This window comes from Heterocephalus glaber, unplaced genomic scaffold (genome assembly GCF_053883595.1).
Source record: "Heterocephalus glaber isolate CG9 unplaced genomic scaffold, H.glaber_assembly_v1.0 deba00001481, whole genome shotgun sequence".
In the NCBI taxonomy this organism is placed as follows: Eukaryota; Metazoa; Chordata; class Mammalia; order Rodentia; family Bathyergidae; genus Heterocephalus; species Heterocephalus glaber.
In genome coordinates, this window is record NW_028258317.1 from 46,130,213 (window position 1) to 46,156,311 (window position 26,099).

General features: G+C 37.2%; 1 protein-coding gene across 1 annotated transcript; it reads left to right on the plus strand.

The window, feature by feature from the left end:
* The first annotated feature begins 13,442 nt into the window (after positions 1-13,442).
* On the plus strand, positions 13,443-23,217 carry Insl6 (insulin like 6). The gene is given in 4 exon segments (XM_021253020.2): positions 13,443-13,785; positions 16,606-16,775; positions 22,814-22,993; positions 22,996-23,217. Coding segments are annotated over 4 exon segments (768 nt in total). The 5' UTR covers positions 13,443-13,495; the 3' UTR covers positions 23,124-23,217.
* The last annotated feature ends 2,882 nt before the right edge of the window (positions 23,218-26,099 follow it).

Below are 26,099 nucleotides of genomic sequence, written 5' to 3' on the forward strand. Positions count from 1 at the left end.
GTTTCACAGAATGAAAATGGAAGTAAAAAGCAAACAGCTTGGAGTGGTTCTAAGTCCCTGTGTTAGTTTCCTAAGGATAATGCAAACAAGAAACTAAACTAGGTGGCTTAATGCAAGAAAAGATAGGTTATTTTATTGTTCTGGATGCTCGAAGTTGAAATATCACGTTTGAGGGACAATGCTCCCTTTTTCCTAACTTCTGATGGACATCTAGGATTCCTTGCATGCAGCCATAGTTCTTCAGTGTTGTCCCCTTTGACACATGGTATTCTGTTCTGTCTTTACATTGCCATCATGAATCCTACTGAACTCTAATACCAATCCTGACATAGACCTCATCTATCTAGCTCTCATGTGGCCTCATTTTAACAATTTATACCTGTAAAGACCTCATATCCATAAATGATTCATTCTGTGATACAAGTGTTTTATAATCTCAGAGTATGCATTCAAGGACACAATTCAATCCATAACAGATCTTGAGGTGAAACCAAAACAGGGCATTTCAAGATGGTTAAAAGAACATTCTCATTAACTCTTCTATCTCCTACTATCTGCAAAACTAAAAGAGGAAAAAAGAAAAAGAAAAAGCACACCATCATATCCAGGACATACCATACATCACCGTTTTGTCAACTATAGCTTTGTAGAAAGTTTTGAAATCAGGAATTGTGTCCTCCAACTTTGTTATCTTTGTCAAGACTCTTGACTATTTGGGGAATCTTAACATTCCATATTTATATTAGAGAGGGTTTTTGTTTAAACAAATGCACTGGGGGATTTTGACAGGGATGACACTGACTCTGTACACTTCTTTGAATAGTACTGATATCTTAACACTATTAAGTCTGCCAGTTCAGGAAACTGCATGAGCATGGCTGAAAGTTTTCCCATTAATTTATGTCTTCTTTAGTATCCTGCAGCATGAATGTTTTGTAAGTTTCTCCTTAAGTATATTCCCAAGCTTTTAATTATTTTAGATTGTATTGAAAATGGCACTGTTCTAATTTTTTTCCTGGATATTCACTGGCATGCAAATTTTGCATGTTGTTTTCTAACCAATTATGAAAACTGTTTACTAGTACTAACAGTTATTTTCAAATCTTTAGCTTTTTCTACATACAAATTCATATCATCTGCAGGCAGAGAATATTTTATATCTCCTTTTTAATTTTCATGCCTTTTCCCTCTTTTTATTACCTAATTCCTTTGGATAGAACTTACAATAATATGCTGAATGGTGTGGTTAAAATGAACATTTTTGCTTTGATCCTGATCTGAGGATATATAAGCTTTTGGTCCTTCACCACTGAGAGTGATGGTAACTGAGAAATTTTGTATCTAAAATAAATTAAGCTTACATTTATTCATTTCTCATGAAAGTTTTAGGCATACTTTAGTAGCATTTGAACTAGCTATTCTATAGAGTGAATTTGCTGTTCTTTACTATGTCACATCTCTTTCTAGCTACCTTCTATCTTCTATGTATTCTTACTTCTGTATGCAATTGCCAATAGCAAAGCACCCACATCCAATTCATATGACTGAGGGCCTTTGAGAAAAATTTTAAATAAATTTTAAATTTTAGGGGTAATGTAGATTCACACAGGTGAAGGTGAAAAACACTGCAGTGAGATCCTAAGTTTCACCCAGTGTCCCCAATAATAACCTTGGAAAACTATACTACATGACAACTAGGATAATGACATTGATATAATCAAGATAGAATCTCTCCAACTCTGTCTCTACCTTTGTATATATTTCAACTCCTGGTTTCTGCCTTACAGTATTCAGTCATGGTGCCATTAAAAGCTGAAGACCTTAGTGGGTTGTGCAGTAAATACCATAGGGAATAGACATTTACTTTTGGCGAATTCTCCTACACTCAGGAAGAGAGACAAACATTGTGTTAAGAGGATCATGGAGATTAGCACTGAGGATAACACAACAGGAGACAATGAACACTGTAAGCCCTGAGAGTCTTGATACTGGTGCTAAAACACCAGGGTTTAAGACATGGCTAATGGGGCAGACCTATTAAAAATAGTGTCTCCAGATGAATTTCTCACCCACCGGAAGAGCTTAATATCTGTGTATTTGCTAAAAATATTGAAGTAGTACTTTTTGCCTATCAGAGGTAGTGCTTATAAATTCATTACACACAGACGGAATCTCTCAGTACCAAGTATTCTATTGTTTCGAAGTATACAGTTGGGTCACTCAGAAGCATGAAACATCCCTATTTTGAATCAAGCTCATTTGGTCATAAAAATCCAAATGTTCAATCTGCTTACTTGCAGTAATATATCATAAAATAAAGTGAGTCTATTCTGAATCAAGTAGAAACTTCGAAGGCTTGTGGTTTTATCTTTACATGGTCTAAATTGACAGTTTCATACCTTTTTATTTACCTGATATTAGGAGGATATCAAAGTGAGTCATTGTGTTGGTTATCATGATAAAGATTTCATAATCATTTTAACGTCAATAAGATTTAGAGCAATTGATGTTATTATACTATTAATTTTTTAAAAAGAGACATAAAGACTTCTTTAGCAAAAAGGATCAACTGTTGACACAAAGCATAACCCTGGGGAGACTGTTTTAGAAAAATAAAAAAAAAAAACACTAAGAATAATTTCCCATGATTTTAATAATCAGTAGTGACTGACCGGGACATCAGTGACAGTATATTCAAGATTAGAAATGAAGATTACATAAGTGGATTAGAAATTACAATTAACATCTTAGCTTGTTTGACACAATTAAATTTACAACAATGTTTGACAAACATATCAAGTAAAATTCCCCTGTCTTTTGGATGTTGTAGTGTCCTCAATAATGACTGCTTGTCAGAAAGTATTGCTTTTAGCTCCTGTGGTGATTCAGGAATAAATTTCACCAAAATATTTAAGGCTTCTGAATCTCTGTGGCTGAAGAAATCTGGGAATTCTATTATATTAAAAAAAAAAAGTGGGAGAAGATAAAATGTGAAAAAATATTCAAGAAAAGTCAGGCGTGTTTTAATGGTTTTCATATTGAAAAGCAAAATAATTTACTCAGTATAAGGAAAGATCAAAATAGTCCTTGACTATACCCCTCCTCTTGTGGGTCTTTAGGCAGCTTTACTTCCCACCTGGCTTCCCTGTAAGCTCACCCTATGGGCCTGGCTGCCATGTGAGAAGGGTGTCAAGAGCTTCCTTGACATGTCCATTATTCCCTCAGCTTTCCTTCCCCTGGGTGAGATTCCCAGCAAGGTGCTTTCAGTAATATCAGCTCACAGAGGGAAAGTCCAAACTTCTAGGTAATAGCCCTGCAGAGTGGAATCTGGTAACAAGTAGCCAATGACATCATTAGCAGGACATCCAGGGTGGACATTCGGATTCCTCTGCAACTGGAAAGCCATTAATGACCAGAGAGTAGGGCAGGAGCTCTTACCCGACAGTCCTCTTTGTTGCAGTGCCAAGTCCTTCTGAGCATTTGAGGCCCCTATCTGTATTTTCATCCATCTATTCTCAATTCTATTCACCAATGGTTTGTGTTGCTGTATTTTTTTTTTTTTTTTTTTTTTTTTTGGTACCAGGGATCAAACTCAGGACCTTCCACTTGCGAGGCAGGCAGCGGAACCACTAAGCTAAATCCCCAGCCCTCACCAATGGGTTGTTACACAACAAATCACGCAGACTTCTTATTAGGCCTGCAGGGGCCTCACTGGGGAACTGGCTCAGCAACAGCCAGACTCCTAGCAGGTAGGTTACGAATAGGCAGGACATCTTGGACCTGGTAGCTTGTGTCCTGAGCTTTTCAGCCTTTCTCTGGTGACTGCTGCTGCTGTTGTCACTACCCTGGGCTTCAGGTCTCTTTCCCTACTTGGTTTAACCAGGCTTTTATATCCCTTGGGCTGTCAGTTAGCTATTAAGCCAATGGTCTCAGATCCACCCCTTCCACACCCACTTCCACTGAATTTACTTCTTCACTCTCCCCAATGCACCTCACACATCCTGTACTTCTTTATCCTCTCATTATTATTTTTCTCTGTGCTTGTTAAGAATTTGAATTGCCTTTTCTTTTCAATGCCTTTCTTCCTCTACAATATTTTTATGCTTATTGAAATATAGTACCTGTACTATATTTTTTTGGTGTTTGTTTTCTAACCTCAAAAGCATGGCACTGTGATTGTAGGAAATACAGTTAAACAAAATAAATATAACTCTGACTTGTAAGGCCACTTACTAGAGTTTTCTCAAACTTTCCCACTAACTCCCTCACATTTGTTTCTATTTCTTCTTCAAAGTACTAAAATATTACAATTAGACTGCTACAATGCTTGCTATATCTATCCATGATATTATGATGAGTGGATGGAGTTATCTTCATAAACTATGGAAAAATAATGGTGGTTAAAACCAGTGCTGTGAAAAGTAGGAAAATTCCCAATAACATCATGTTATATAACAATGTCTAAAATTTACAATGTGTCTTTCCATTCACTCTTGTATTAGATAGGAATCTTAAATTTAAAGGGAACTCAAGGTCACTATTTACATCTGTCCTCCAGAGATCTTGACAAGGATAAGAAAAAACATGGGCTCCTAGCATTGCTGACAATTCCTGGAGGAGCAACAATGTAGGTTTTACAGTGGTAGGAAGTCAGATTCTATAATATTCTACTAATTTCTTTCTTTGATTCCTCTGAACAATTAGTTACATTTAGATTTTTTTATTAATTGCACAAATATTTTAGTTTGAGGTTGTAGTCTCTAGAGACTAGAGGACATATACACACTTACACAAACACACAAAACACAAAAACAAAAAGCAGTAGCATCTAATACTTTACAGTATTTTTGGTACCGGGGATCAAACCTGGGACCTTGCGCTTGAGAGGCAGGTGGTGAAACCACTGAGCTAAATCCCCGGCCCACATCTAATACTTCAGATGAGACCAAAAGGAACCATCATGGGGACAAGAGATAGAGGGATTCTTGGGCCTTAAAACATGGCCGCTTGTGTCCATCAGCTTTCTACTGGGGTAACCAAATACCTTAGAAGAACAACTTAAAAGAAGAAAGGTCTATTTTGGCTCACAGTTTCAAGAAGCTTCAATTCATGGCTGGCCAGCTCCATTGCTTTTAGGCCTAAGGCAAGGCAGAAACAAGGCAGAAGGGCTTGGGAGAGGAAAGCTGTTTACCTCATGATGACCAGAGAGCACAGCAGGTGAAAGAGTTTGTTCTGAAGGGGTCAGGGACAGATAAAGTTCCCAAAGTCATAGCCCCCATGATCCACTCCCTTCACCTAGGTTCTACTTCCAAAATTTCCATTATTTCCCAATAATGTCATCAAATTATGATTTCATGCCATCAATGGATTAATCCACTGATGAGGGTGGAACCCCCAAGATCCAATCATCTTTGAGAGGTTTCACCTCTGAACACATGAACCTTCTGGGTGACATTTGAGATCCAAGCTGAAATACCAATGAAGATAAAATTATACCATTTTTCTCTACCTTCCTCTGTCAACAATGTATAGAATGTGCCCTTCCCTTATGCCAGTGGTGGTGAACCTATGGCACATGCTGGCTGTTTGTTATCACTGAAAACTCTAAAAGGTTTGCCATCACTGCTTTATAATCACAATGACTAGGTGCACTATGACAGCAAGAGAACACTATAATGTTTCTGAGGACAAGAACAGACACAGATCCATATTTTACATGTAAAAATTGAGAAAAAGAAAGTTTGTTTGTGTTAAAAAAAACAAACAAAAAAAACTTCCAGGGCTGGGGATTTAGCTCAGTGGCAGCATGCCTGCCGCACATGCACAGGTCCTGAGCTCTATCCCCGGTACCAAAAAAAAAACCAAAAAAAACTTCCATACTCACAATCCCATGGAAAATTATTCAACCCTAGTCCACCCCAGAGATTCCAATAAAAAATGGCTCCTTTTCTTTAACAGGCCAGTCTGATTTTTCTGTCAGATCTCAACCCTGTCACACCACTTTCAGCTCTTCTCCTCGAGTTAAAGTTCTTTCCCCATTTCCTCCTCCTTTTCAGTTAAAGCTTTTGCCTATAAATTCACGCTCTTGCCTTTCTGTTTTGTTTTGTTTTGTTTTGTTTTGCGGTACCGGGGATCGAACTCACGACCTTGCGCTTGCAAGGCAGGCATGGTGCCACTGAACTAAATCCCTGAGCCTCATCTCTTGCCTCTTTTTAAATTTTTTTTTTTTTTTTTTTGGCACCGAGGATCGAACTCGGGTCCTTGCGCTTATGGGCAGGCAGCAGAACCACTGAGCTAAACCCCTGGCCCATCCTCTTTTTAAATTTTGATTGTTAGTAAGACAGATGTTTCCATGCTTCTGATATCACAGAGTACATTGGCAATGCATGTTTTTCCAAAATAATTAAAACAATTAGGGCCTGTTTCCTGTATTTTATGTGTTTTGTTCATGAGGGAAAAGATTTATCAATTTAAAATAACACTGTTTACTTGGTAATGGGCCTTGTAGATAGCTATCAAATTATATATTGACATTTTAAATGCAAATAGGATCACATGTTTATGGTCCCTATTTGTTTGTGTTCAAAATCTAGCAGTTCATTTCTGTTGCTTCAGAGAAACTTGTGAACTTGACATAAGTAGGGCAGTTTTGAAATAAACTACTAAATACCCTTTGTTCCAAATAAAAGATGTGATTTAACTGTGTACATATTGGAAAGGGCCTTGTCATCATTCATATGTTGAACATCAGGTAACTCTTCCAATAATACCTATCTGGAAGTAGAGTATGATTGGGGTCAGTGCCTTTGGAATGGAACATGTATAGTGGCCTTGGAAATAAACACCTCACTTTGGCTAGTCTATCCTTGCTCACAGCAAGAAAGACGAACACTGAGTTTGTGGCACCATGCCGACAAGCACTAAGGTACTGCCTTGGGAGCCACTGGTGACTGTGAAACCCTACTATCCAATAATGGGCTGTTAATACATCAGGTTTCAAGGAATAGCTTAATGTGAAAACCTCATTAAAAACCTCATTAGTGGGCTGGGGATTTAGCTCAGTGGTTCTGCTGCCTGCCAAGGTCCTGAGTTCGATGCCCGTTACCAAAAAAAAGCCTTGTTAGGGCAATTCTCCACACAGTGGTAGAATTTGGACATGTGGTTGATTAATTAAAATGAACAAATTGGACATTTCTTGCACACTAGGGACTGTGCTTAATTTATACTTGTTACACACAAAAATAATCTCTTGCAACAATTCATTTAGGTCGTTTAAAAATGTTACCTGACTCTCAATAAAAGCCAAAAAAAATACTCCTCTAAATATAATTTAGTTCATCTAGACAGAAACATCCAACTTAAATTGATTTAGTGTCCAACTTGCTTGTTAGTAAAGGTCATTTGAATAATTCGCATCAAAGAATGAACTTCAACTTATCTAGAACACTTCATGGTTTTATTATAGGTGGCTAAGTTACATAAAAATAAATATACATGCCTAAGGGATAAGCAATAATTTGAGATTATATTGTAATTAGCACCACCTGGTCCATTGGTCTAGAGGGCATCAGTTGCCCAGGTGGGTGGGTGACCAGAGTATCTGGACCCACTCCTTCCCAAAAATGCCTTTGTTCTTTCCATGTAGCCTGCTACGTAACTACTGGATCAATATAGGGATCAAATATTGGAACAAAATAGGGACTACTTCCCTATTGGATCAATACTAGCCAAGCAGCTATACCAGCAATCTTCTAGGCTGATTATAGTTTGACCCATGTGGTACTCACATTGTGACTTTGCTGTGTAAATTACTCCTGACAAAGGTTTTTAGTGGCCACACCACTTGGGACCCTTTCTGGAAGTCCAGGAGCTATTCTTCTTCCAATAAAACTCTCCTAACTTCTTCCTTTGGTTTGAGACTTCATTCCTCGGTGTTGTGGAACTACAAACTTGGCACATTTGATATCTATCAGTTGGTGCTTTTATGTTGAGATGATCTAAACTGACAAGGTTAGTAAAAATATTTGGTCACCCTGATCTTATGTACCTGATTTTAAGCAATGTATACACTGAGTGTTAATATTGCTAATGTGATAAAGATTTTATAATCATTACTAAGTTAAGAAAATCAAAAAGTAATTAATATAATTATAGTACTAATAAGAAAGGCATATTTAGCAGAAAAGAAGTATCAACTAACACTACAGCCATGGGAGGATTTTATTCTTTTTAAACTTAATTTTCTATTAGTATGCTACACTGAGTGATTACATGCATCACTTTTACTCCCTCATCCCCCTTCCTCCCTTCTCCCTCTATCCTCAGATCCTCTTCCTATCTCTACAGAGTCTACCTCCCTATTTCTTAACATATCCCTTTATCTCTTTTATTTTACACTTCAAATTATTTGTATTTTGGGTCTCTTATACTAAGGAAATCATGTGATATTTAACCTTCTGTGATTGACTTATTTCACTGAATATTATGGTCTCAGGATACACCTAATTTCTTACAAATGACTCAAATTTATCCTTTATAGCAGAGTAGTACTCCATTGTTTATCTAATGCAGAAGTTTTACTTTTAGGCCTTCAAGACTTAAGAATTTTCATAGGCCCTTATTTTGTTCCTACTTACCCAGAAACAGGCAGATCCACAACCCCTCCCAATGAGTGATACTTTATATAATCACAATGTAAGCCACCACAAAATATATATGTACCTCCTGTTAGCTTTAGTATTCACAATATGTATTCTGTTATGTCCTCTCTGTTAACATTAAAAATATATCCTGTTAGGCTCAAAGTTCAAATTGTGTATCTTGATATGTCCACTCTGTTAGCCTTGAAAATGTATCCGGTTAGCCTCAACGTTCATAATGTGTATCCTGCTGTGTTATGCTATGTGAATATCCCATTCCTAAAGAAAGCCCCAACCTCAAGACAGTTATGTTTTCGCTCATCCTAAGCCCACCCCAACTTAAAGTATTGTATAAAACTCCCCCATTTTTTTTTTATTTTGGGGCCCAGGTCTTTACGGAATTACCTAGCCTACTCACTGGGCCAGGTGGTCAAATAAAGCTTTCCTCCATCTCTTTTGAGTGGGTTTGTCTTTCCCAGTCCAGATTTCCTATAGCATATCTATACCATATTTTATTAACCCATTCATTTTTTTGATTGGCATTTGTATCGATTCCATGATCTAGCTATTGTGAGTTGTGTGGCTATAAATATTGATATGCATATATCATCGTATTATTACTTTTGACATTTCTTTTTTCAGAAAGATAGAAGAATTATAGCTGGGTCAAATGGAATGCTCTGAGTCCCAGGTTCAGTTGGCCCCTCCTTATAATGGCATCTGACCAAACATCTCTCCAGAGAATATGGCAGATGCTTGAACTGGAGTCACCAGCTGTTGTAGTGTACAGCATCCACTGCTCTGTTCCATTGGTGCATTTCTCCTTGAAGGCCTCTGGGGGCCCCTGCTTTCACTGTGTCTCTGTAGATTCGATCTTCCTTTCTCTCGCCACAAGCCAGGAGCCAGGGAGCAAATGCAGATTGCCCCTTCCTTTTTCTGCATGTGGTCTCTCTCTTCAATTTCTTTGTAGGCTCCAATTTTCCCTTCAGATCCTTCCTAGGTCCCAGGGATCTACCTCTCTCCTTTACCTACCCAACTTGTTATTTTCCAGTGTCTGAATTCTGAATCTTTGAGAGGCTGATCTATTGCTACTTAGCACTCTGCCATCTTCCCTAAAGTCCATCAAGTATTTATGTAATCAAAGTAGATTATAAAACAATATGAACATTTTTAGAATGGAAGGTCAGCATGGTATCTCTTAATATTTCATCAGTGATGATGGAATTGAAGTAACCAGCACTCACTTTCTCTTCCACACAGATGAATCAAAGAAACAAGTATATAGCTAGATTTTGAGGCAAATGACCATGGGAGAATACTGGAAATCCACAAAACAGACTATAATCTCATAAGACTCAGAGACCTGGGACATACCATAAAGAAAAATACCTAGCATCTGCCACTCTGTCTCCACAGCCAGAGGAGGGAAAATCTCCCCTTTGCTGAGGTAAGGGGGAAAGAGAGTTCCAGAAAACTTATCTGTACAGATTCTGGCAATACTAGCTACTGGAAAGTTACCCAAATCTCAGAGGCTTGCAGCCCACTTAGATAAGTAAGCTGCATTATACATAGTAGCCTTGTTTTGGATAAAGGATCTCACATCATCACCTGAGAAACACCCAGGTTGCTAAAGTCTAGAGCTCATGTTGAAAAAACAGCACTATCTGAGTTTGGACTGCTCTACATATGAGGAACTCTTGAATATTTCCATCTCTAGGACTCCAGACATTTCACTGCACTGATTTAGTATGGTAGCAGCCTTGGGAACACAACTTGGTCTAGTATAATGACTGTGAATAGAACATACAGCATGCCTTGCATGATAAAGTATGGGTACTGCAACACAGAGGGAAACAGAGGATGCATCCTTTAAGAACCAAGAGATCTTTCCTCTGAGACCAAGAGTGTGATCAGCCATGTGTGGACTCATACCAGTGCCAGGACTGAAGGCAGACACCCATGCACAAATTTTGCCACCCTCCTGAATACCCTCATATTGTGCTCAGGGTTCTGTTACTAACAGGGTAGGAAAGAAACGCTATGGTTCCCATCGTTGCCTTGAACACGGGGATATTCTGAGGGGGTCTTGAGCAATTGCATAGTTCTGGCTATTGCTTAGTATCTGGTGCATGCCATAGCTGAAGCAGTCTGGCTCTAACTATTGCCCTGACCTTGGGTATGAATGGCAATGACAGCTGAAAGTAACTTTGCTTTGTGTCAGTAACAGTTCCATTCCTAGATATGTACCTACCACCAGCATCAGAGAGGAACCCCTCCAATCCCTGCTGTCTTTCCACCTAAGCAGTTACGAAGGCCACTCACTCCCTACTCCAAATCTGACCACGCATTGCTGTCACAACTTAATGTGAGTACCTCAGAGTACTGTGCTTCCCAGCACTGCTTCTCTCTGTGTAGTATCTGGGACCACACCACTGTCTAGTCACAAGCAAGTTGTTTCAGGTTCCTCGTCACTCCTGGTGAGTTCCCTTGCTATTATCAGAGCTAGTGCTTGAGGATACCTCTATTGCTCAATAGAGGATATCACTCCCGTTGTAGAAGTAGCAACACAGTGAGCTTGAGCTCCACATACCTACTGCTGTCTGAACCATACTGGCCTGAATTGCTAGAATGTCAAGACTCTTGTGTAGCCCCACAGAGAGAGCAGCTCTCTCTGACTCCACCACAGTACACATTGTGCTCAAAATAATTAGTCATAGGCAAAGAAGCTTGAGAATACAGTATCATGCCCAGCCAGAAATACCCAACATTGCATAACCAATCCACACTTCAAACACATTGTCAGGAGAAAGCCACTTATTAAAGCCACCCCACTAAATTGGTAGAGATACCTGATCTACAAAGTGGAAAAATATTAATATAGAACAAAAAATAGGAAAAGATAATATGGTGCCTCAAAATTAACATAAAACTATCTAGCAACAGATTCCAATGAAATTAATATTGATTAAACTGCCTGATAAGGAATGTAAAAGTGATTATTAAAAAACCTCAAATAAATCTAGAAGAGTACATATAATCAGTTAAATGAAGTTAGGAAAACAATTCAAGATATAATGGGCAAATGCAGCAAAAGGATAGATTTTGAAAAAAGCAAATAGAAATCTTAGAAATGAAGAGTTCAGTAAATAAAAACAAACAAACAAAAAAGACTAAATCAAGAACAAGACAGAATATCCGAACTTGAAGCCAAAAAGAAAAAAGGAAAAAAAACTCAGAAAAGAGATCATTCATGGCCTTTACAGCCACTAAGGACTGAATATCCACAGTTTTGAAATACCCAAATATGAGGAGATGAAAGTTAATGGCATGGAAAACCTATTCACTAAAATTATAGCAGAAATTTCCCTAATCTTGGGAAACATGTGGACATTCATGAAAAGGAGCCATTTAGGAGTCAAAATAGTCAGGACCAAAAGATTTTCATCCCAGCACATTACAGTCAAACTGTCAAAGCACAAGACAAAAACATTCTAAAATCTGCAAGAGAAAAGCATTATTCCTCTCAAATATGACTGCAGATCTCAGCAGAAATTCTACACAGGAGGGAACGCAGTGATGTATTCTAAGCCTTGTGACAAAAGAATGGCCAGGCAAGAATACTATATTTCAGAAATGAAGGACTCGGGCCGGGGATTAAGCTCAGTATCACCACGCCTGCCTCACACGTGCAAGGTCCTGAGTTCAATCCTCAGTACCAAAAAAAGAAAAAGAAAGGAAAAGAATGAAGGAGCGATGAAGGAGCAATAAAGTCCTTCCAAGGTGAGCAAAAACTGAGGGAATGCATGACCAGACCAGCCTTACAAAAGATGCTTAAGGGGGTGCTCGCTTCAGCAGCACATATAGAAAAGATGCTTAAGGGAGTTTACATCCAGAAGTGAAAGAAAGATAGCTACTGTTATAATAAAATTTCATTAAAAATTATTAAGCAGCTCATTCTATGGTTCACCCCGAGTTATCCCATCTGAGCAAAATTATCCCATTTAAACTTGCACTTCATGGGACTTCTCATAAAATGCAAACGGTTACAATCTGGTGACAAATAATCCTGCATCATAAATAATAACAATGAGGGGGGAAAAAAGACTTCCATTTCAGGTGCCTCAGGACCGCATCCTTAACTCTTCGCTCTGGAAATTGTGGCTAAGGCTTATTTCTCCTGCAGAACCGGTAGGAATTTTCAAAAGTAGCTCCGAGCTAACTTTAAAACACACATACACATACTCTAATACATACACGTTTCAACACATTTGATAGCCAACCGCTCGTCAAAACCAGAGGTAGAGTACAAAGGAAAGCAAGAACAACCACAGGTCTTGCTTTTGTGAGGCCCGGGGATTTGAGGAAAGAAGGTATGAAACAAACGAAAAATAAATGTACACAGACCTACCCACAGCATGAAGGAGTGGAAAAGAGGCTTTTCTGAGGTAAGGAATGCCCCACTGACAACCAGGCCAAAGACGAGAAATGCTTTTCCAGGAGAGGTAGCGACATCTTTCAGGGTAACATTACTAGTTAATATTAGTCCTCTGTTCTCATATTTCACTTGGACACTTCCAAACAGGAAGACAACAAAAATGAATCAATCCAGGGAGAGAAGGTAGTCTTTGACTTTCATTTTAAGAGCCAGAGCCTGCTACCTGAGACTTCCGGAGAGGTTGCGGAAGACCGGAAGTCCAGGCCAGGTCAACTCACTCTGAGCTCTCCGGAGGTCTGCGCAGCCTCCGAAGGCAGCTGGGGAAGGGGGTCGGGGAGGGGGGAGGGGGGAGGGGGGCGGGGCCGGGAGATACTAAGGCAGTTGCAGGGTCAGGGGCCTGCGGCGGGCGGAGGATGTCAGGATGTCGTGGCTTCTCGGTTTAAGTCTGCTGTGGCTTGGGCTCCTGTTGGTTCCCTTCTCCCATGAGCTGAACCAGAAGATCAGCAGAGCCAGGAAGCTGTGCGGCAGCCACCTGTTGAAAGAAATAGTAAAACTCTGTGGCAATACTGACTGGAGCCAGTTCCAATTTGAAAAAGAAAACCCTTTGGCACAATTGGTTCCCCAGGCCACTCCGAAAGTTGAAGCCCTTGGCCTCCAGCACTTCAAGACCCTAAATGCCTTTCCCGGTGTTGGGAAGAGTCACAAACTCAGGTAAAAATCTAAACCATGGGCAAGTTTGTTCTTTACATTTCTTCTCAGATTTGCTCTTGTCAGACAGTGAGCTTCTGCAGGATATGGAATTTGTGCCTAGTATATAGATAAATAAAAATAATTAAAAACTAGTATATTGAGACTATACAGAGACCTCCATGAAGCCTTTTTTTAGAGGAAATATGTGTACACATGTAAGTGTGCACATTTTTATAAGAACGCCATTCCTTTCCTAGCTTCCCCGAGTGCTCCTGTCATCTGGCAAACTTTATTTTGTCCTTCAAAGCCCACCTTAGGTATCATTTTCCTTGTGAAGTCATCCTTGATCTTTTCCATTCTTCTTTCTACATAGTATCTAGCATGTGCAGTTTTATTTGACTGTCATCAGGACTGGCTGTGTACTTGCCCCAACCCAACCTAAGGTAAGACAAAACTACAGGGTCCTTGTTCTAAAAGGGAAAAATGTACAAAAAATATACAAGCTTTTATCTTTTCTTGTCCATATCTCTCTGCTCAAGAGCATGATTCATTCTCCCATCAGGCTTCACTTTAAAGTTCATGTAATTGCACTTCACTTCCAAGTTCAAAGATAAAGTTATTGAGAATTCCAAGACTGATACAACAGAACTTTAAAACCAAATGCACACCTGTGCAATTCCACATCTCAATTCTGTAAAGCCACCCATGCGTATCACACTATCTTATGAGGCTATCTCATTCATACTTTTACCTGAAATGCCTACCAAAAGGAAGACCACATTATATATGCTTAATATACATTGAATTTATACTGAAGGCTTTCATTTAATCTTTAGAAAGAATTTTCTTTTTCAGATCAGTTCTTCCAATTTCACTTTTTATGACTAACACATTTTAGTCCCAATGTTGTTTACTATTTTTATAAAAAATGCATTTGTTCATATTCTATCCATAGCATAATGTCATTACAATTGTTACCTTTTAAAGTAGTTCACTTACTTCAATTTGGATAAATCTTACTAAATTAGGAACTGAGTAGGCTGTCATGCCAAAAATAGATGCTTATGTAGATTACTGAAATAATGCCTAGTATGTTGTAAGTACTCATTAACTTAGTTTTTGATGAATGGAACTAACTAAATGTTACTAAGGTAATGAAAACTTAAGAGACAGAAACCATCAGTCTAAATCTTGATTTTTTTTTTTTGATACAGGGTCTTATAGTTCAGGCTGGCTGAACTCACTCCTTTTCCCCAATAAAGCCTACTCTGAAAAACATTTTTCTTAATAAAAAATGTTCAACTTTTCAACTCAGAGCTGACTAAGCACCTCATTGTTTTGGCTGCTATTTACACTGTCCTGGAGGAATAAATGTCATTAGTTCAGTAAGAGAGAATCTGCAATGAAATACAATTTGTAGGAAATAAAAATATATCTAATATTTCATAATTAGTATTCTCTGTTACTATGGGAACTACGTAAAGTATAATTTGAAGTAGAAATATCATATGCCACAGTTTTGAAATGTGTGAAAGTGCTGGATGTGGTGGTGGACGCCTGTAATCCCAGCACTCAAGAGGCTGAGGCAAGAGAATCGCACTCAGTTTGAGGCCAGCCTGGGCTACATAGTGAGTTCAAGGCCAGCCTGAACTACATAGGGAGACCCTGTCTCAAAAACACTAAAAAAAAAAAAAAAAAAAAAAAGTGAAAGAAAGAAAAATGGGTTTGAGTTATAAATATAAATTTGTAGTTACATGTTTAGTTCTAGAAAATTTGTGCAATATGTTCATAACGATGGCTGTGGTTGCCACAGAGTGCCTCGCTTACCTTTAAATACTATTAATGTGTCGTGCATGCAGATGGAAGGGGTGGGACTGTGCACTCAAGTTGGGGCTTTAACTGTAGTATTTGGCAGAGTTGCCTTCTACCTGCCAATTGAAGAAAAGTTCAACCTGTTTTCATATAGAATATATATACTAAAAAGTTTCAGTCTGTTAAACAGCCTTACTCTGATCCAGCCTCTTCAGATAATCTTGTGCAGCAGTGGCTCTGTGTGTAAATGCTATGCACTGAGGATACACACACACACACACACACACACACACACAAAACGATGTGTACAGGATAATGCCTCATACCAATCAGATGTCCATTTGTTACTGTGTTTGTTAACAACCCTTTATCTCTTAGTGTTATAAACTCCACTTAAAACTGATTAAAAGTCTCATTCTTGTCAAAAAAATTTGAATTTGTGTTAAAATTTTAAAAATTATTAATCTATAAGGGAAGATGACATTTATTCTGTCCTGTTAATTTCCAGTGAATAATGTAGAAGTTGCAGAGAAGTGTTTCCAATACAGAATGTATAATTATGCCAATTATTTTACATATGATGTTGCTGAAACAATTTTTATTTAGCTTTTGCCAGCAGGACATTATTACGTTAAATCCAGTCAGTTTATTCACTGGTTTAATTCTCTATTATTCTATTTGAATCTGACACAGAGAAAGTTTCATACACTGACACTTAAAAAATGCTTTTTTTCAGAGTTGCTCATATATATCTAGAATCTGAAATTGTTGTGCTTCTTTTTAGTGCATCCTGAAGGTGGAGGCCATGTCTCCAAGTCCTACCCCAGAATGTGGGACCATGAAGCAGACATCATATTTCTAAATTGTGCCTAAGTATTTGCTCCCCAAATCTTGGTATCTTGTGAAATAATTTAATGTTTCAACATCACATTTTCATAATCTAAAACCCCTTTTGCAGTTAGATTGATCATATTCTCCTTTTTTAGGTTTCACTCACCTATTCTTGGCTTTTTGTTTGCTCATTTTTAGATATCATCACAAATGCCCCATGCAGTGCCCCTATATTTATATATTAATTAGACAAAATTTGAGTACCTGTTACGTGCTAGGCATTCTTCTTGGTGACTGGGTTACAAGAGTTAACAACGAAGACACCTGCCCTGATGAAGTTTACAGAATAGTGAAGACAGAAAATATAAGTAAATTATATAGCACATTAGACCATGATTGCCCCATGTAGTCCCCTTTTTCCACTCCTGTTCTTTTTCTCTCATAGGCAGTCATTCCAATGTGTTTATTATTATTTTTGTATTTATATGTTTTTACAAATTATGCCTTGCTTCTTGTGCATGAGTTTTTAAAAATATAAATATATTTAAGATTTGTATCTTATTGTTGTCATGTGAAGATTCCTCCTAATTGTTTCATAATACTCATGTGCATTCCCTAAATTTTGCTCATTCTTTCAATGATAAACCATCTATATAGCCTTCAACTCCTTGCACTATAAATAATGCTACAGTGAACATCATTGTATATTTCCCCTTACAGGCCTGTGTTAGTTACTTTTCTCTCATTGCTGAGACAAAATACCTGACACCCAAAGTTAAAAGGGAAGGAGTTCATTTGGCTTACAGTTCGTAGAGGTTTCAGTTCATAATCAGCTAGCTTCAAGGCTGGGATGGCAAATAAGCATCTCAAAGGAGAAACAAAATGGTGTGCACAAGGTAGCAGAGGTAGCAAAAGAATTTTAACAGTGTCTCCCTGCCCCTTTTATCTTATTCAGACTACTTAGGGTGAGTAGCACTCACACCCTTAATCCTAATGCCCTTGAGCCTAGCATTGCATCATGAATGCCGGTTTCACACACTCTAGATCAAGCCTATGACCATGTGAGGCTTTGGGGGGACATCTAGACCCAAACCATGACAAGACCTGTGTGAAAATTTTGCTGGAACATACAAATATATCCGAAGTGGAATCCCTGTGTTGTAAAATATGCATATGCTTAAATTGTGTGAGGTGTGTCAGGTTATTCTTGAGAATAGCTAGATCAGTCTGTACTTGTACCACAAATCCTATGTACTCATACTCAATGCTGGCAGCTCACATTGTAGTTTTTAACTTTTGCCAGTATAAAAAGCATGAAATGACATCTCATTTTTGTCTTAACTAGCTCTGGGCTTGAGCATTGATTCACCTGCAGGTTAGTCTTTTGGCTTTTTTCTTTCTGAAAATGTCTTGTTTATATATGTGCCCTTTTTGTTGAAATTATAGTAATTTTACATGTTATTTGTAAAAGTTATTCAAATTTAGTTCTATTTGTGTGTGTGTTATTTATTACCTAATTTTAAGACTTCCTCTAAAGCTACAGTAATCAAGGCAGTGTTGGCATAAGGAAAGATATATAGATCAATGGAATAAAACAGAGAATCTAGAAATAGAACCATGCACATATGGTCCACTGAGTTTTGAAAGATTATTTAACATTAACATTTTATAGAACATAAAATCAACTCAAGAGCAGAGGAAAAGATACTGTTTTCAGCAAAGAACACCTGTTATCTGTGTGTAAAAAATTAACCTCAACCCTTTATTTCCATACATAAAAATAACTTGAAAAGATCTATGAACGTAAAAATGAAAGACTAAAAGTATAAAACTTTAAGAATAAATTATAAGGGAAAATGTTCATGAATTTAGGGTAGGCAAGAATTTCCTAGGATACAAAAAACATGATGTATAAAAGACAGAAATTGATAAATGAGATTCCATCAGGATTTAGAACTTTAAATGACATTGTTAAGAAAATGAAAAGTAGTCCTTAACCAGAACATATTTATAATACATATAACCTATGACCAGATTATATAAGGAACTCTTACAGCTCATTAATAGACAACCCAATTAAAAAGTAGACACAAGAAGATGATAAATAGCCAGTACAGCACAAGGAAAGGTGTGCAACACTAAAATCTGAAAACTACTAATCAGTACAATAACAAGATCACATTATACACTCATTAGGGAAGTGAAGTTAAAAGTTTTAAAAGAAATGTCAAGGGGCCGTGGATTTAGCTCAGTGGTTTCGCCACTTGCTGTGCAAGCGCAAAGATCTGAATTTGATCCCAGGTACCAAAAAAAACACAAACAAACAAAAAAACCAAAAATGACAAAAAATGTCAGCTTAGGTGTGAACCAGTTAGAACTTTCTAATACTGCTAATGTGAATGTAAAATAATAAAACCATTTTGGAAAACAATGTAGAAATTTCTTGTATTACTGTTAAGAACCAACAGCTCTATTCTTAAGTTTTACTTAAGAGGAATGAAAATACATGTTCACAATAGATTTGTACATACAAGTTGACTGTCCTTTATCTGAAATTCTTGGGACCAGAAGTGTTTTAGATTTTGGTTTGAAATCCACTTGATCTGCAAAGAGGATAGCTACTCCTGCTTTTTTTTGTTACGACTTTTTCTTTTTGTTGGATTCTCCCCCTTTGTGTTTAATTTCTTGTCGCACCAGACGGATTCATTCTGCTGGGCTTTCTGGGGTTCTGATCCTCGTCTTTTCCTAGCATATTGTCTAAAGTGTTTTGGAGTGCTGGTTTGGTATTCATGAAGTTCCTAAGGTGTTCTTTGTCATGAAAGTGTCTTATTTCTCCATCAATTTTGAAAGATAGTTTTGCAGGGTACATCAATCTGGGTTGGAGGCTGTTTTCTTTTAGGGCTTGAAATGCATCACTCCAAGCTCTTCTTGCCTTGAAGGTTTGCATTGAGAAGTCTGCTGTGATTCTGAAGGGATTTCCTTTGTATGTGATTTGTTTCTTTTTTCTCATTGCTTGTAGAATTTTGTTCTTCTGTTGGGTTTATGGAATTTTAACTATTATATACTTATGTGTAGATTTTTTTTGATCAAGGCTAGGTAGAGTCCTATATGCCTCACTTTTCTGTACGTCAAGTTCTTTCCCCTTGTTTGGGAAGTTTTCTGCCACCACTTCTGTGAACAGTTTTTTTATGTTGTCTGCACTCTCTCCTGTTTCTTCATTGACTCTGATTAGTCTTATGTTATTCTTCTTTGCATTGTCTAGCAGCTGCTGGATTGATTTCTTGTGGTCCCTTACAATATTAAAGAAATTTTTCTTTTCCTGGTCACTAAATGCAATCTTATCAACTATATCTGAAATTCTGTCCTCACACTGATTCATTCTGCTGCATAAGCTTTCAGTGGAGTTTTTAACCTCCTGGAAATCTGTTTGTATCTGTTTTAGGGATTCCGTTTGTTTCCTATGTTGGGATTCCATCATATTCCTCAGCTCCTCTATTTTTTTATCTGTATCCTCTCTAGATTTATTAATCATGTCTTGCACTATGGGTACAATCTTGGCTGTTATCTGAGAAATTATTTCTGATTTCATTTTTTCCAGATCCTCTTTTGTTGCCAGTTCAGGGAGTCCAGGTAGTTGAGTATCAGAGTGTTCTGTCTCATTTCCCTTTGGGGTTGCTTTAGGTGATCTGGAAGTCTGGTTTTGTGACTTGTTTATGTGTCTTCTCATTTTGATGGGGTGTGGGTGGGGGTGCTGCTGGCGCACGCTTGGCTCACCTCTTCTGTGCTGGGAGCAGGGGTAGGTTGGCCCTGAAGCCTTCTACTTTGCACTGGGAGCTGTGGCATGATGACCCAGGAGCCTCCTCTGTGCTGGGAACTGTAGTAGGTCAGCCTGGAAGCCTCCTCTGTGCTGGAAGTAGGGGTAGGTTGGCCCGGAACCCTCCTACTCTGCACTGGGGGATGTGGCACTGTTATTCAAATTTAGATACAACAGTAATCAGTTGTTGTGTTTAGATATCACAAATATGTTCTCTCATTGTGTCATCTGGGTATTAGTGGTGTTTGGCTGAAAGCTTAAACTTTGTATATAATCAAGCATTAGTGTTTTTCTTTATTTTTTTCTACTTTTTAAATGCATTGAACAATTAGGGGTCCTTTTCTTTTCCTCTGTTAACTTTACAGTTTTACTTTTCACATTATGTCCTTAATTTTTCACAGGTCCTTTTTGGTTCTGATTTCAGTAGGAATATTATCTTATTTTAGTTTTTTCAGTAAGTTTTATTTTTCTCTAATTAGGCGGCTAGTTTTCTAAGTACCTTCTAATCAACATTTTTCCATTTTTCCATTGATTTATACAGTCACCTTCATTGTTTATTGAGCTTCCTATTCTGTTTATTTGGTTTATTTGTTTGACTTTGTACAATTACATTATTTTCCATACTATGATTCTGTAGCATATCATTTTTCTGGGATAGAAAATCTCCAACGAAGGGGCTGGATTTAGCTCAGTGTCACCATGCTTTCCTGGTAAACAGAAGGTTCTGAGTTCAATTCCTGGTACCAAAAAACAAAAAAACAAAACAAAACAAAAAGTCTCCAATGTTTTTCTCCCTTAAGATCAACTAAGTTCATCTGCAATCTTCATTCTTCCACATATAAGAGTATTCTTATTGAATGTTTTTCTTTAATCCACTTGGAATTTTATTTATTTTGTTTGTTTGTACCAGGGATTGAACTTGGGACCTTGCCCTTGTGAGGCAGGCAGCAGAACCACTGAGATAAATCCCTGCCCCCACTTGGAATTTTAATTGGGATACATGGAATACATAATTTGAAGAAAATTGACATCTTTATAACATAATGTCATCCCAGTCAAAATCATAAAGTGGTTTTGGGCTGGGGATTTAGCTTAGTGGTTCCAGCACCTACCTCACAAGTGCAAGGTCCCGAGTTCGATCCCCAGTACCAAAAAAAAAATCATAAAGTGGTTTTATATACTATTAGGATTTTAAAGTCGCCTATGGAGACTTTCTGCATTGTTAGCTAAATAATTGGCTAATACTTTGTTTTGATGCTATTAAAAATAGTTGTGAATTACATTTTTAGTTAGTGATTATTGGATAGAGAAATGCAACTGATTTGTGTAAGCTGATTTTGATCCAGAAACCATACTGAACTATTTTCATAGTTTTAATAATTTGTTGATTCTATGGGTTTTTCTTGTCACTTGCCAGTGATACTTTTATCATTTTCTTTGTAAACCTCGGACTATACTTTAAAAAATAATAGAATTGGCCAAGTCCTCTAGTCATTTTTAAGTAGTAATGATGAGGGGATATTTTGTCTTGTTGCCAGTCTTAAAGGCGTGCATTTAAATTTAATAATGTTGGTAAGTTAATGCCATATAATCTTTACCAAGATAAGGAAGCTTGCTAACAGATATTTTTATCATTATAAGTAGGACTGGACTTTATGGCATCCATTAGGATAGGTACAATAAAAAATGGAAAATATCAAGTGTTTGTGAGGGAGTGGAGAAACTGAAACCTTAGTTTTATCAGTACTAGGATTATAAAATGGTGTGGCTGGTGTGGAAAAGCTTTGCACTTACTCAAAAATTTAAACAAAATTACCATGCAATCCAGAAGTTCTTCTCCTAGGTATATGCCCAAAGGACTGAAAACATATTCACATAAGAACTTGTACATGAATGTTCATAACAGGGCTATGAGTAATAGCCAAAAATTGGAGGCTACTGAAATGTGCATAATTTGATAAATGTATAAACAAAATGTAATGTGGAATAACCAACAATAGAAAATTATTCTTCATAAAATGAAGAAATTACATATGCTACAACATAGATGAACATGGAAAACATTATGCTAAATGAAAGAAAGCAAACATAAAAGGCCACATATGATATGCTTCCATTTATATGATATACACAGAAGAGACATATCCACAGAAACAAAAAAATAAAAATAGTGGTTGCCAGGAGCTAAAGGAAAAGGGGAGTGATTGCTGACAGTGACTGCTATGTTTTTTGCGGGGTGATAGGAATGTTCTGGATTTAAATAGTGCTGATGATTGTATAACATAGTGAATATATTCAAAATCACTGATTTGTATACTATAAAATGCTGAATTTTATGGCACATGAATGATCTCAATAAAAATGTTATTATGAAAAGTTCAAAGGTTTTCTTAAGCTTTTAAATAGGAAAACACTATGATTATTTTAGTTATATATATATACATATATATTGCTTTTGAATGAGCATACTTTCTATTTTTTAAAATGTGATTACTTGTTTTTAATATTTAGGTGGTTTTAGTAGTACAGTATTAAATTTCCATCTAATGGAAGATTTTAATAAAGTAGAATTTTTTTTTTATCTCTCAGTAGCCTCTACTTCTGCCTCTCAGGAAGAAGCAATACACAGTTGAAAGATTCAGTCATTGCCTGAGTATCAGTATAAAAAGACCAACTTGCTCCTTGATAAGACAAGAAAATTTTCTTCATCACATGATGTCGATCCATACATTCATGAAAGTGTTAAATTTCAGAAGAAAAGTAGAAACAAAATGCCTTAAGCAGTATATTTTGGGGGAATCATCCTCAAAGGAAACACAGAGAATACTCAGATAAATGTTGTCTTAGGGGATGTACAAAAGAAGAACTTGCCATCGCATGTTTTCCATATATTGATTTTTAAAACAATGACAAAAAGGTCTATCACTTGTGCCTCAGATATATTAATCATCATAAGAACTATACAAACTTAATAAAAGCTCACTATATCTAACTTTCTATTTATTTTTGGTAATTGTGCTTGTAGGTGCTATGAGGTGAACTATACCTGAATGTACTTGCAAGCACTTGACAATATGGTGCTATTAGGAATCTTTGTATGGTATTTTCTTCAGTTATTCCTTACTTTTCATGTTTTTTAAGATGTTATTGGAGGTAGCATGATCCGTGTAGACATCAAAGAAATACCTCTTTGGGTTTTTTTGTGTTTTTTGGTACTGGGGATCGAACTCAGGACCTTGCACTTGTGAGGCAGACGCTGGAACCACTGAGCTAAATCCCTGGCCCTGTTTCTTGACATTATGGTTGAAAACTCTCTTAACCTGAATTTAAATGGATTATGGAATTTATGCATTTTATATGACATACAGATGATATCCCTAATTATTAGACTTTTGTCAGTAAGCCAATGCCTCTGTCCCACCAACTTAAGAGTAGCTAACCAACTATGCTCCTAGTAGGAGCTCTTGTACTATAATAGCAGGTAGTTTCATTATAGAAGTTATGCAGATTCTCTTCACAATTGCTGAGGACTTAAAGATAGTGAGTGTCAAGGTGGTAAAATTTCTCCAAGATATCCCTTCTGCTCTGAAGATGTTGATATTATGTGTACCAATACCTAAATTTCAATATTACTCAGAAGCTTTAGCAGAATTTCTTAAAGCATGGTCCCTGACTAAATCAGAAGTATCAGCATCACCTAGAAATTTGTTGGAAACTCAAATCTAAGGTCCCACCACAGACTTACTGAATCACAAACTAAGAAGGGTATGGGAACCAGCAACTTACATTTTTAACAGACCTTCTGGATTATAGCTACTATATAAATATTGTTAAAGTTATGCAGTTTGTGTGTTTGTATACCTCAATACAGATGTTATAAAACTACATAGCACCAAATTATTGTATGTTTTCATTTTCTGTTCATATGTGAAATAATCTCAATGCTACAAAGTACAGCAATACTTAATCTAAAGAATCTAAAGTGGAGTTCTAACTTTCCACCATTAATTAGTGAGTAAGCATCATTTGAAACCATCTCTAATTTCTTTTCCAAGTATTTACCATAGTGTTTTTCAACTAAAATTTTTACTCCTATTTGACTGTTATTTCTTAAAACAAAAGTTCTTTTCCACATATATCTTCATCATGTAACCAGTGCATTAACAAATGTTGCAAATTTTTTGCCAGGTTCAAAATATAATCTACATTCAGTTACATTTGTAAATATACAGAGCCACCCATTTAGACACCAAATGAAAGAGTGTACTGTGGTTGAGTGGTAGAATAGGTGTAATAAATTGAGTGGTAAAATAGGTTTTATATGAAAATGCACCATTAATTGAGTAATGCTTATGCTTGGGCTAAAATACAGTATTGTACATGTGCCAGTTTGAAAATATATAGATGTGTACGTGTGTCGCAGTTAGAAGAAAATGCACAATTAATGGAGAAATGCTTATGCTTTGGCTAATATACAGTAATGCACATGCATCAGTTTGAAAATGTGTAGGTCTGTACTTACAGTTTAAGAATTAAAATCCAGTCTAGTAGTGTGCTACTGTATGCCCATCAAAGTTCAAATTATAAAACCATGAGATTTCCCAATGCATATACATTGCTACACACTTTAATAATTTCTCATTGGATCATAGGAGTGTTATATTCATCAGTGAATTAATCCATTGATGCATTTATAGCTGAATTTGCTGTTAGGAGGTGGGGCCAAGTGGAAGAGGTTAGTCACTGGGGGCATGCCTTTAGAGGGTATATTTTTCTCTCTGGCTTTTCCTGCTTTCTCTGCTTCTTGGCTTCCATGAGTTGAGCAGCTTTCTTCAGCCAGGCCCTTCTGGCATGCCATTTCTGCCTTGGGACCAAATGACCATGGACTAAACCCTGAAACTAAGCAAAAAAATCCCCAAAAAACCCTCTCCTCCTTAAATTGTGTATGTCAAGTATTTTGTCCAGCAACAGGAAAGTTGATAAGTACAGGCTTTTTTTTTTTTTTTTGTACTGGGGATCGAACTCAGGACCTTTCACTTGTGAGGCAGGTGGCAGCACCACTGAGCTAAATCCCCAGCCCAGTACGGGCTTCTTAAAGCAATCAATGAAGGATGATTGAAAGTTGAGATAACTTTATGTGACAGTTAATCTTGATTGTCAGCTTGATTGGCTTGAGAGATGGCTAGACTAGGAAAGTACCCTTCTGGGTGTGTCTGAGTAGATCATGAAGGCATAACCTTGGAGACTATATCTAGTTCCTGGCCCCTTCTTCTCTGGCTCTTTCCCTGTATCTCTGCTTCATAGATGCCATGATTGATCTTCTTTTGCCATGCATGTACCTTCAAGCCAGATAATCACAAACTGAATCCTCTGAAACCATAAGTAAAATTAAACCTCTCCTCCTTTAAGTTATGGGATTCAGATATTTTGTTCCAGCAATGGAAAAGCTAATACAGAAAATTGGTACCTTACCATGTAGTTCAGAAGCCTTTAGAACTGTTTTGTGGGAAAAATTTGGAAAGGTTTGGACACGAAAGTGAGAATGCTGTAGACATAAGATTGATAGGTGATTCTAGTGGGAGCTCAGAAGTCCAGAATTCTGATAGGAGTGCTCACAGTAAAGACTGCTCATGAGGTTTCAGGTGAGAATGAGGACTCTTTTGGGAATTGGACAGGAGACCATGCATATTATATTCTGGCAAATAATTTTTCTATATTTTATCTATGCTTAATTGATTTTTCAGAGTGAATTTCAAGGTAGCCCAGTGTTTAGGCTGTGACATGAGTACTTCTTGCTGCTTTTAGCCAGATTTATGGTAATAATCAAGAGTAGAGGGCCGGGGATTTAGCTCAGTGGTTCTGCCTCTTGTCTTGCAAG